The sequence below is a fragment of the Lepidochelys kempii genome, chromosome 17 (genome assembly GCF_965140265.1).
Source record: "Lepidochelys kempii isolate rLepKem1 chromosome 17, rLepKem1.hap2, whole genome shotgun sequence".
Classification (NCBI taxonomy): Eukaryota; Metazoa; Chordata; order Testudines; family Cheloniidae; genus Lepidochelys; species Lepidochelys kempii.
The window spans coordinates 6,292,644-6,305,231 of NC_133272.1; the positions used below are offsets into that span (position 1 = coordinate 6,292,644).

Below are 12,588 nucleotides of genomic sequence, written 5' to 3' on the forward strand. Positions count from 1 at the left end.
TGTGTAAAATGACGTAGCTCCATATAAGTTAATGAAACTATGACTTATACCAGCAAATGATCTAGTTCCCTGCTCCCATGTTTAGTTTCAGAAAAAGAACATTAATTTTCAGAACCAACAATCATGATGTTTTTTAAATGAATGAACAGCCACATTTACTATTTATGTGAGGCATCTGCATCAGGCTTTAAGTTGACTAACCCAAAACCAACCTACTTCTGCACTCTGCGCAAAATGAAAAACAAGAATGAAATGGCCAAGACCACTTTTGCTAAAATCAAACCCTGACACGTCTGCACTTCCTGCACCACCTATTAATTCCAGAATCAATCCCACAACGATTGCAACGGATAACTGCAGAAACAACCAGAAAGGCTTAAGAAGAGTCCGGCTAAGGAACCTTCCTAAGACCAAAGTTTTCTGCTGGAAAAAAACATTTGAGAGCTTAATAGCTGACTGACCCACTGATCACTCATATACATAGATGTAAATCCTGGTTTCAGTGACAGAAAACATGAAGAGGAGCCATGTAAAGAAAAACAAATAATACTGTCAAAATAAGAGTGAAATAAAGGTGATCAAGCGACATGATGTTCATGTCCCCTCTACTTATCTCAAACTCTGAAGGACAATTAATGCCCCCATTAGTGACATTTGTCACAGCATGAATACCAGTGTTGGCATGCAACTTGTAAGATTTAAAACAGTTTCTTTTTTTTGCCCCATGTATTACAGAACACAAACACAAACCATGTTTACAGTGATAAAGAGGAATGGTTTTCTCAAGCAGTAACTGTAATACTTGGCACTTACATCTCTGTATTCAAAGAGTTAAGCTTGGTCCAGTAAAGATAAAAATCTCCAGTTTTATTATTTTGTAAGGCTGCCTAACAAATGAGGATCCAGCTGTAATTGTAACATTCCAAGCTCCGAAGGCGCCAAGTTTTACTAACTATAATTTAAGCTGGTCCAGTTGATGCAGTCCAAATTCTTGTTTGGATAATCAGCCTTTGTTTAAATATGTACAAAAAAAGCATAGGCCAGCATTAGCCTCTAGGCATGTCATGTGAGCTTATTACCCTGAAGCTTGCAGTAGCAGAAACTCATACACAAGAGGAGGATTATTTTGCTAGTATTACTGTTACGGTAACATATAATCAGTCCTGCTCTCTACCCCTCCCCACCGCCTTACGATTCACAAGTCTTCTTTCCAAGTTCAAATAAAGTTTAAAGGTGAAAAGGTCAAGGAAGTTTCATAGCTGGCTGTTGAAAAAGGTAGAAATAACCAGGGTCTCCAAGTTTGCATCTATTAAGGGCTCAGCAATTTTATATTTTGCTGCAATTCTTAAGTGTGTGATCCCCTATGTATGATCTGTTTGGATAGAAATTAAACACTTGTTAATAATTTATAACATAATATAATTAGAAAATAATAATACATGTCACGCAACTATATTCAATACATAAAGCAACATGAGTGGCTCATTAGCCTATTTGTCAAAGCAACAATATTTTTTTAATCTCATTTCTGCTGAGGGAACAACAGTTCAAGAGCCACCCAGCTTGCTTGGAAATAATTTCTCCATCAGCTGGGAGTGATTTCCAAATTGCTTTGCCTCACCCACATCCAAGTCATGCTGGAGTTGCTTTAAAGGCTGGCTCTGGTTTAAGTTCTGACCAGGAGGTGCCAGAACAGTCACTATAAATAGAAAAAGATGAGGTACGGCCAGGGGGATAAAGTCTTGATGCAAACAGAACGTGGATCCCACACGAACGTGCTGCACATCATTAACTCTAAATCTTAGGTTTGAAAGCACAGTGCCAATCCAAGGTCCACAAAAATGGCAGTCAAAATGAGCCATTTAACAAATAGCAAATTCTACGCTATTTATATATTTGCAGACATACCCTCTCGGCTCATTAGAGATCGTAAGTCAAGAAGGAAGCTCAGTAGGTGGTGCTCTGCTCTCTAAGTAAGTACCAAGGAGCCACAGAAGGTCCCATTTTTCTTCTGAGATGTGAAGTCGAAAAGTATGTATGCCATTGGCCTCTTTAGGGAGAGAAGGTGTTACGCCTAGCAGGGCTAGGCCAAATTCCAAGTTGGGTAATTACATTACTTGGTCTGTAATAAAATTCCCCTGTAGTCCCCTGGATATATACAATGGCTCTGAATCATTGATTAATCTTTCTGTAAGAGGTGGCCGTATTTCTGTTGAGTAAAGCGATTCCAACTGTATATATTAGGCCAGATTCTCAAATGGTGAAAACTGTCCTAGCTCCACTGAAGTCATGAAGCAGTGCCAATTTACATCAGCTGGAGACTCTACTCCATTATCTTTATACAGCACTCATTCATTATTCATAGCTTCGAAGGCCAGAAGGAACCATTGTGATCATTTAGTTGACCTCCAGTATAATACAGGCCACACAACTTCCCCCAAATAATTCCTAAAGCATGTCTTTTAGAAGAAAAAAATCCAATCCTGATTTTAAAACGGTCACTGATGGAGAATCCACCATGACCATTGGTAAATTGTCCCAAGGGTTAATTACCCTTACTGCTAATCAAGTCACCCCTTAACCTTCTCTCTGTTAAGCTAAATAGATTGAACTCTTTGAGTCTATTATGATAAGGCATGTTTTCTAATTGTTTATTCATTCTCATGGCTCTTCTCTGAACCCTTTCCAATTTATCAACATTCTTCTCTAATTATGGGCACAGAATTGGACACAGTATTCCAGCAGCTAGTGACAACTATAGAGGTAAAATAACCTCTTGACTCCTACTTGAGATTCCCTTGTTTCTGCATGCCAGAACTGCAATATCATTTAGAAGCTAACAGCTTGGACACTCCTTGACACCAAGGCAATTCTGTTGTGGGCAGTGGCCTAACTTTTATATCTCCCCTAGATGCTCAATCCCATGTTTAACGTTAGATTTTCACTGAATCATAGAACTGGAAGGGACCTTGAGAGGTCATCTAGTCCAGTCCCCTGCACTCAAGGCAGGACTAAGTATTTATTTTTCACTTGTTTCATATCAATTACTAATTATTTTAAAAGGTCAGATTTAAATAGAAAAAACAAGGAAGGGCAGATTAAGATCAAATTTGGACTTAATTCATCCTTTTCAAATTCCTTGTAGCAGATCATCAGCTGGGGTAAGTTGCCATTGTGATATATACAGTAATGACAGGTTTCAGAGTAGCAGCTGTGTTAGCCTGTATTCGCAAAAAGAAAAGGAGTACTTGTGGCACCTTAGAGACTAACCAATTTATTTGAGCACAAGCTTTCGTGAGCTACAGCTCACTTCATCGGATGCATCCAATGAAGTGAGCTGTAGCTCACAAAAGCTTATGCTCAAATAAATTTGCTAGTCTCTAAGGTGCCACATATACAGTAATAACAGTTTAAACCAGCTGAGGATCTGCTCTCTTATGCTTCTCATAAACTTGTTCTCGCATATATAACTGATCTCTTTTCTTCTCACTTGTTGCCTGTGCGTCTTGTCTACCTGTTCCTTTCATTTCCCTGTCCTCTCTGCCCTTTGTACCTTCTATCATTCCGCCCCTAGCTTGGAACAGTTTCCAACTATTTCCCCTACAGTCCAACTTCGTCCAAAAATCCTTCATCCTTTTACTTCTCACCTATCATCTCCCCTTGTCCTTTCTTCCCTGAATTGTTGCTCCACGTTTTGCTCATGTGCCTGGTCTTTGTAAATCTTTGTAAGACTTTTAAGGCAGGGAATGTGTGACTTGAAATAACAGTACATACATTTAACAACGTACGTGATTACCAAATTTAAACATTTATTACTTTAAAGCTACAGCTTATCGATAGTTCAAGCTAAGAAGCTACCCACTTTGTTAACTTGAGGGCTAAGCTGAACAGATCTTCAGCCCTTGTCTGACAGAGTGATCAAATCTTTAAAAAAAAATTGAAATCATTGTGGGTGGGGGATGAGCTGAAAAAAAGTACTACTTTCCGAAGCTCTACCCAAAACCTAAATCACCAAAAGGAGATTTTATTCTGGGTAGATTGTACAGCTCTTCATAACATAATAATCATCCCTCTTCTTTCTTGCATTGTTGGATCACTAGTAAAATAATTAATTTTTTAAAATAAACACTGACTCGTAAGAAGATTTTTACCTGAGTAAAGACTACAGGATTTGGCCCACACATTATTTACCTCAAATATCTTCTTGTACTACTACCGTCATGGTTCTAAAAAAAATGTAAATTTTGGAAACAAGAACCCCAATCCTCCAGAGCACCATCTGTTTGATGCCGGTCTCCCAGTACAAAACAGATTCAAACCCAGAGGAAATGGTCCGAGGAGGCCCCAGCACAGGGAAATCTTTAAGCAATGTGGGTGCTGCCATTTTTTCCTAGGGCCTTGCTTACATGGGGCAATTTACCAATACAGTTGTAGTGGAATAAATTGTACCACAATAATTATGCTGATATAACTTACCTGAGTGGACACACTAATCCAGAATAAAAGTGACTTTATTCCAGAATAATTATTCTGCTATAGATTTGCCGGTCAATTTCCCTGTGTAGACATGTGCAACACTCAGAATGAGGGGTGAGGTGGCCTTAGGTCCCAGGGCAACTGGCATAACATAGAGCAGCATGGAGGAGTTTCTATATTTTGTTCGGGGCCTGGACTACTATCTGATGACTCCAGGATACACAGAAAGCCAGAATGATTTTAAAGCTACATTTGCAGACATACATCACTGCTGAGCTGCACTGGGGATGTTAATAGGCTGGGCCCCAGGATCTGGCTCTGTATCCTCTTACAATGCAGGAAGTAACAGTCTAGGTATTAGAGTACAGCCATATAGGCAGGGACTCCATATTTATCTCTAAAATGTCATGCTAATTCTTGGAATTACATAGATAAAAATATTATTATTTACATATTGACAAATATTTCTTTTCATTCAGTAGGATGTTTTAAGAGTCAAGATCTGTATCTGTCTAACAAGACAGCATATAACACAGGATTATTTTTGGTAAATATCTGGCTGGTCAACAAAGATTTAAAAATGCCAGCCTTATTAGGCTCCTCATTTCGTGGAAAGATATTTTATCAATCATCCCCACAGCAAAACAAAACAAAACAAAAAACACCCCTGGATTATCAGGATACTTCAAAATCCCACCATCACTGATAAAGTAGGATACATAAGCAAAAGGGCAGCAGTAGACACTTAATACAATGTAACTGATGTTGACTGAAGTTCAACACCACCAAATCTGCACCTAAGAGACTTCAACAGACATATCAGAACTGCATGGAGTTTGCTCTGAAATGACATAGTGTAGATAGAAAAGGAGTACTTGTGGCTCCTTAGAGACTAACCAATTTATTTGAGCATAAGCTTTCGTGAGCTACAGCTCACTTCATCGGATGTTCATCGTTGCATCCGATGAAGTGAGCTGTAGCTCATGAAAGCTTATGCTTAAATAAATTGGTTAGTCTCTAAGATGACACAAGTACTCCTTTTCTTTTTGCGAATACAGACTAACACAGCTGTTACTCTGAAACCTGTCATAGTGTAGACAGAAACTTTAATGATACATGCTTTAAGCCACAGGTAAAATATATTATGCCTAAATATATTGACAATTTTCTGTATCACTTTTCTTTTTACTTTATAAATGGCAGTACTGTACATTATAAACCACAATTACAAATGTCATCTCGTGCAAATATTTAACTCATATAAAAGTGCAAGTAACAGCCATTTAGCTTTCCAGCAAAGAAATAAGCCCAAAACTGCTAATGGACATCTAGGGCAGTAAAATCACTTCTGCAAAATCCATTAGTCATTAAAAGTTCTGTCGGGCTCAGTTTTTACAGCAAAACCTGTAAAAACTCAATATCTGATTTCTCTACTGGGACACTGAGGTGCGAAGATCCAAATAATGCTGGAACTGAATTTGTATATTTGAACCATCTGAACTCAGTCTGCCCTTAAAAAATTATTTTACCACTAACTTTTACAGGGTTCTAGACTACTGTGCTACAAAAATAAAAAAAACATTAAAACAATTAAAAATACAACCAACTTTATAACCCTTCCACTGGAATTGGTCTTATTTGTTCAAAAAGAGGAACAGCTATGAAAGAATGGCAGAAAGGAGGGAAAGCCTCCAGATACTCAAGTAGAATAACATCTCATAGCACACTATTGAAAAAAACACTGAAACTAAATGAAGATTGCCCTGAACAAAGAAGGCAGTTGCTTATTTCCATCTGGAAACACGGTCAAATGGAAGCAAATTCCACAAAATTCCCAACTGATAGAAGAAACATAATTTTGCATTTTGCATTATCAACACACACTAGCTGCAGCAGTCTGCTGCATCTCACGCCACTAGGAAAACATTTCTATTTGTCTTACATCAAGGTTTCAAGCAGTGCCAAAACAGAGGCACAGAAGCAGCATCTAGGATACAGTGTGAGTTGATGAGATTTTCCATTCCTTTGTTAGATTTCTCCTTTATTTTTAAGGACTTCTGTGCTGTGTAGTCAGGGTAAACTCTGGTAACATATGGTAGCAGGGCACACGTTACATTTTACAACGTTACGGCTTTGCAGAATGTAAGTGTGATGTTTAGATCCCTTGGATCTATAATTACAACTGAACAGTTACACTACATTTTGTAAAACCAACTAACAATTCCAGCTATCCTAAGCTTGCTTGGGCCAAATCTTACCCTATGTCAGGCAGTTAAGAGAAAAGGTGGCCGGGTGAGCTTTTGTAGAACCCAGGCAGCAGCAGAGCTATGTGTCTAGTTGACCTATGTGAGTGAGCTTGGAGAGGAGACTGGATGCTGTGCCTGCTGCAATTCCACTTGCCCAAGAAGTCACACGTCCAGCAACTAGTAGGCATGGCTGGCCTTAAGCTGCGGAGGGCGACACGTGGCTGCCGAAGATGATGCTAGCATATTGCTACTCCACCATGCGTTTCCTCTACTGTCTGAACAGCTCTGGTAAGTACCATTTCGTGCCTATAGTTGCACGAAACGAAGAGGTGAAGACAGGATTTAGCCCTTGTTCGGTTTTGCTGGGGTTTCTATGGCATAGACTTGCAATTAATATCTTTTAAAAAAGTTGGTTATTCTAATGCATGTTCTGAATAATTATTTCTGACTCAGGTCCCAATTCTTCACTGTGCTTCCATGTCATGGACTGTGGCAGTTCTCTGAGCCTCAGCCCCCTCGTCCTGGTGGAAGTTAGAGCCTCAAGAGGCTTGCTGTAATTTCTCCCAGAGGTGGAAGCTCTGTACATCAGCAGAGGACCAGCCGTAGCGAAGCTTAGCTCTTCCAGGCCCTCTCTCATCCTGCCTCCAGACCACATCCAGCATGTCTCCTCTGCCCCCTTATGCCAGGAGTAAGGCAGCTGGCGTATGAGGCAGCTATGCTGATGGACTGTCACCTTACTGAAAGGTGAGTTCTCCTGCAGGAATCTCTGGCCAATTTCATAACAGGGTTCAAAATTAACGTGTTAGACCAGAGAAGTCAGCCCCTTTTTAGTTTGTTTGGTTTGTGCGTGCGTGCGTGTACATGCTTGTCTTGCTCTTGTGCTACAGTTACTAGAATATTAAGAAAGTAGGCCGAAGGTTAGTACTGGTGTACTATAATACACAATATTGGAACTGACAAAGTACATAAAGTATATTTAGGGCTATAATATTAAATATTCAGAACATTAGGGAACCCTCCTGCTCCCTGGCTTAAGCCTATCTCTCACTACTGGGGCTAGAAAGTAACTTTCCCCAGGGACATGTTATCCCATAACTGCAGGATTTTTTGCACGTATTCTGAAGCAACTAGTACTGGCTACTGTTGGTAATGGACTACGGGATTAGATGGACGACAGATCTGATCCAGTCCAGCAGTCCCTGTGATCCCTGGGACAGGAGTTCAATGATCATTTTATTTATCCTTTTTCATTCAATATATCTTCTAGATTGTGCTCTCTTTAGGGAAAGGACTGTTTCTTACTATGTATTTGTACAGTGCCTAGCACAACAGGTCTCAGATGGGATATATAGGCAATATCATCTTACAAATAATAACCAACAACAAAAGAAAGGATGAGCAGTTAAGCACATAGCATTAGAAAGCACAGCCTTACTTGCCAATGGATTAAATATTGCAAGCAAACCAATTACTATCAAGCTTATGCTCAATTCACTTTGCTTTGTTGATAGGTAGCCTTATAGAGATAGCACAGAAACAGTGGTGATGCATACAGAATAAAGGCTTATATAATTAAAGAGAGACACAGCTAGATAGGATAGATAGCTACTGTAGATCGTATGCAACCTTTCAAACCCAGCATTCTGATTTAGGATAGAAAGATCATTTTTTAATGCACATGGATAGCAGTTCATAAACCAACCAATTAATCTATAACACCCAGAACTCCCTGGATTCAGCTAAAGCATCTCCATGAGACAACTCACCTGTTCACTGCTGTCTGGTAGCTAATTCTGATTGAGGAGCTAATAGGTACAGCACTTCTTTCTCAGTCATCACAGCTGTGACTCAGGGGTCCAGACAGATAACCTGGCTAGTGCAGATGAAACTGTGCGTTTTCCCCATAACTGTCTATGACCGCAATGTGATTAACTGTATTTATGATTATTATTATTGGTACTGCAGTCGTGTCTAGAGGTCCAATTGACACTGGGGCTCTATTATGTTAGGTGCTCTACATAAACATAATAACAGATAGTATCTGCCTCAAAGAATTTATACTCTAATTATACAAACCTGTCAACAAGTAAGAGAAAAGAAGCATTGTCCTCATATGGGGAACTAAGATACACAGAGATTTGGGAACTAAGATGCAGAGAGATTCAGCCTTTTTCTAGACCCAGAAGTTGCACCAGTTTGACTTAAATAGGGTTTAAAACCAGTTTAGTTAAACCGGAACAAAAAGCTATGGAGATTCCTAATCAATTAATGCTAAACTGGTTTAAACTGAAATAACCGTGTCCATATAGCCTTTTGCACCAGCTGGTTTAAAATCACACCTAAAGTTAAACCAGTGCAAGTTTCTCACATAGATAAACCTCCAGTGATCTGGCCAAGGCCACATAAGGACTCTGCGGCAGAGCCAGCAATGGAAGCCCGATTACCCGAGTCCCAGTCCAGTGGCTTAATCACAACTCCAACTTTATTCTCTCCAATGAACACGCTCACTGTGTGCACTGACATGACAACTGGTAGATGTTTTCTTTCTCAGCCTGTCAATAAACCTGTAGCCACTCAACTGTGAAGATGTAGCGAGAATAGGGTTATAGTTTTAGTGAAAGTACAGAAAAAAGGCAAAAATTAATTTCTGAATGGGACAACATAGTCAATGGAAAGATATGTTTACCAAAAAAGGGTGCCGTCTTCTCTTACCTCCTGCCAGCCTATGAACATAGATCAAGATTCAAAGTCAGACATCCCCATGCAAAAATGTAGAGGCACTCTTCAGTGCTATTCCCAGGTCTGATACAGACTCTCTCTCTGAGGCCTTGTGGAATTCAGTTAATCTTCCTCATCTGTACATGGGGAAATTGATTACCTTCCCCTCTCAACAAAGTTATGTGAACTAAATTATGTTTGTAATGTGCTTTGAACATATAAAATGCTACATAAGTTCTTACTATTACTAAAGTATTAGATTTATTATGCTATCATGAGGTATCCTGGCCTTGTACTTCAGTTTCTTCTAATGATGATCCAGCTAAGCAGCAAAAGGACAGCTTCCATTACAGGTCACCTCAGGTCTCCTGAACCAAATATGCCCCTGGCTTTTAATGAAACATATGAATTCCAAAGGGAAGCCTACTATCCTTAGTACACAGAATACCTCAGATCTGCAGAATGTCAAAAATGTACAAGAAAAAGGATCTCTGATTATTGTTGTAATGGTTACGTCTTTTATGGACAAAATACGTGTCCGCACTTTTAAAATCAACAAATAGCAATGATTTTTAAGAAAGGGCTTGTGTGAAATGTTACTTGTTTATCAACGCAGAGTCCTAGAAAAAGATATTTTAGAAGTCTAACTCTCACTGTTTCTTCACTCCAGAACAGAATAAGATGTTACTGCACAGAAGGCACACACTCAGTCTAATATGTATTTTGAGATGGCAACATGTCAAAATGTAAGCTCCAAATTTATTACGTTTTGAAAATTTATGTTGCAACAGTTATTTTAATGCATCTAGATTAATAGGTTCAGATACAGTAATTCTACATTTAGATATATATTTTAAATCAAGCAGAACAATTGTGAGTTGCTTATTTTGAATTATATGTAAAGCTTTCCAAGTTAAATAATTTTTGCATAAAAGTCCATGTCACAACTTGCCCATTTAGATAAGTGATGATATATGTATAGAGAGAGATGCAAAATAAGATGCATATGGTCTTACACTTTTTTTGCTTCTATCTCAGACTGGTTAAGTTTACTTGCAAAGAATCTGTTTTAAAAGTGGGCTTGTGTCATTTATTTTTTCCTTCATAATGTATAAAGAAGGTCTAAAACATTTGGTGAAGGTCATTTGATGTTGTTGATTTTTGGTTTTTACGTTGTTTTTTGCTTGCTTCCCACATTAGAAATATCAGGAATGTCAACTACAGGCTTCACTAGTTTTGCTAGAGGACTTCTTCGGGATCACATAGGATGTGCATTGTTAGCACATGCACCTAAACTGGAGAGAGACAGGTGTCAAATCTTTAACAAAGGCTTCCTCTGTCCAAAATAGTCATTAGTCACTTACATTAGAGAGGCATTAACAAAATCGAACTCCAGAAAATTTTAACCAGTATGACTAAAAATCCTTCCCTCTCTTAAGTGTTCAACTTTCAATTTCCTGTTTCTTTTGATGTCACCTTCTTATTAGTTCTTCAGCCATTATATCTTCCAGGCTAGACAGCACCCACATTTCTAACCTATAAAACAAGAGGAAAAAAAAGTCCAAACCCTTTAAGCTCCTCTTTGTAGATCAGGAAATAGCAAAAAAAGGGAACAAGTACAATTTTTTCCCCTTTGGAGTTTGCCCTTGAGCTATTATTATTATTACTAGCAGTAGTAAAAGTAGTAAATTATATATTATGATAGCATCCAAAAATCCTATGGCTCCGTTATGCTGGTGCTGTATGACCACCAAAAACATACAATTCCTGTGCTGAAAGTCTACTGTAAGAGCTAATAGCAAAATAATAATCTGACACAAATGAAACCTAATGTTAATTTTTGGGAAGTGCAATAATATTCTAAAGCACATTTCTGACCCAAAGGAAGATGCAATGAGACTAATATGATGCTTTTTAACCTTTCAGCATCCTGAGCTTTTTTTCATCATTTTGTTTCACTCGTTGATGGTCTTAGAAACAAGCACAAATGTACCCTTCCACTTTAGTATTAGATCACACCAAAAGAGCTAAGGTTTTAGATGAAACAAGAAGCTGAAAGTAAACTGATTACACATGCATCAAGTATACCAGTCACTAAGTATTTCTGGATTTTAGGGATAAGATACTCTCTTTGCTTATTACTGCCTTCTTGATCCAAAGAGATTGAAGCAACTGGTTTCAATTAGATGTTTTTAAGCTAGTAAAACTACATCCATAAAGACATATTTATAGAACAACTTAAAACTGGAAGAATTAAAATGACTACAAAACTGATGAATTCCATTCCCCCATCCCCCAGAATCATTTACTGACTATTAACAAGCAAAAAGCACTGCAATTTTAAGAATTAATCCACTTGTAGGAAAATTAAATCAGATACACTAGCAGGGATAATGATAAACTGATGGCTCCAGTGTTGTCAGTTTGCGGGTGATACAAGTTCATGTTGTCTGTGCTAGTGGCCACTCTGTTGGAACAAACATGAACAAAAAAGGTAACATTAAAAGTGCAGCAGCACCAGCTAGAATCAATTCTGTCACTGAATATGCAGACTTGTAATAAGTAGTATAGGGTAAATATTATATTTAATAAATAATCTGACTGATTCCAAGACTGCCAAACTTCAGCATGTGGAAACAAAGGAAGTCATAGTGATGACAGTAAATGAAAGAGAGATGATATTCATTTCCCTCAAAATGCCAGAACACAAAAGTACACCAGTGTGGCTTTGGTACACATGATTGCCTTCATCCTCATTAATGAATGACGAATATTCTGAGATTTATAGAAATGAAAATTAGTTCTGATAGGGTTTTATCCAGCAGTTGCTTAATAAAATGTGTCTAAAAAACTCTGCAGCATGTGACTACAAATATTTGCAGGACGAGTCTTTTCATTTGTACCCTAATGAATACACAGCAATGGCACCGTTTTTTTTCATTTTGGCCTAGTAAAAAAATAGAAGAAAAGGAGTCTGAATGCTAGTCCAGATGGATTAATCGTTCTCTGTTTTATGGGCAAACAAAAGCCCCAATCTGCTAAAGCCGCGAGAACAATTAGTCAAGTACTCATTAACATGTATGTCCTGCTCCTGAATATCCAAATACTGAATAAAATAATTGGCTATTGGTCCCCAACTATCATCCTA

General features: G+C 38.3%; 1 protein-coding gene across 14 annotated transcripts in view; it reads right to left on the reverse strand.

Annotated features, from left to right (window-relative positions):
* Positions 1-12,588, reverse strand: part of BCAS3 (BCAS3 microtubule associated cell migration factor) — a 500,928-nt gene that overhangs the window by 131,908 nt on the left and 356,432 nt on the right. Inside the window, exon 27 of one of the 14 annotated variants that reach the window (XR_012155468.1) lies at positions 6,425-10,976. The exons of 12 other annotated variants lie outside the window; for them this stretch is intronic. Coding sequence is in view for 1 of the 2 variants with exons in the window: in XM_073315915.1 (XP_073172016.1) it covers positions 10,972-10,976 (5 nt within the window). In the remaining variant the exon portion in view is untranslated. Of the gene's footprint in view, positions 1-6,424; positions 10,977-12,588 lie in introns of those variants that run through there. One more of the 14 variants, XM_073315915.1, reaches the window with a different exon arrangement.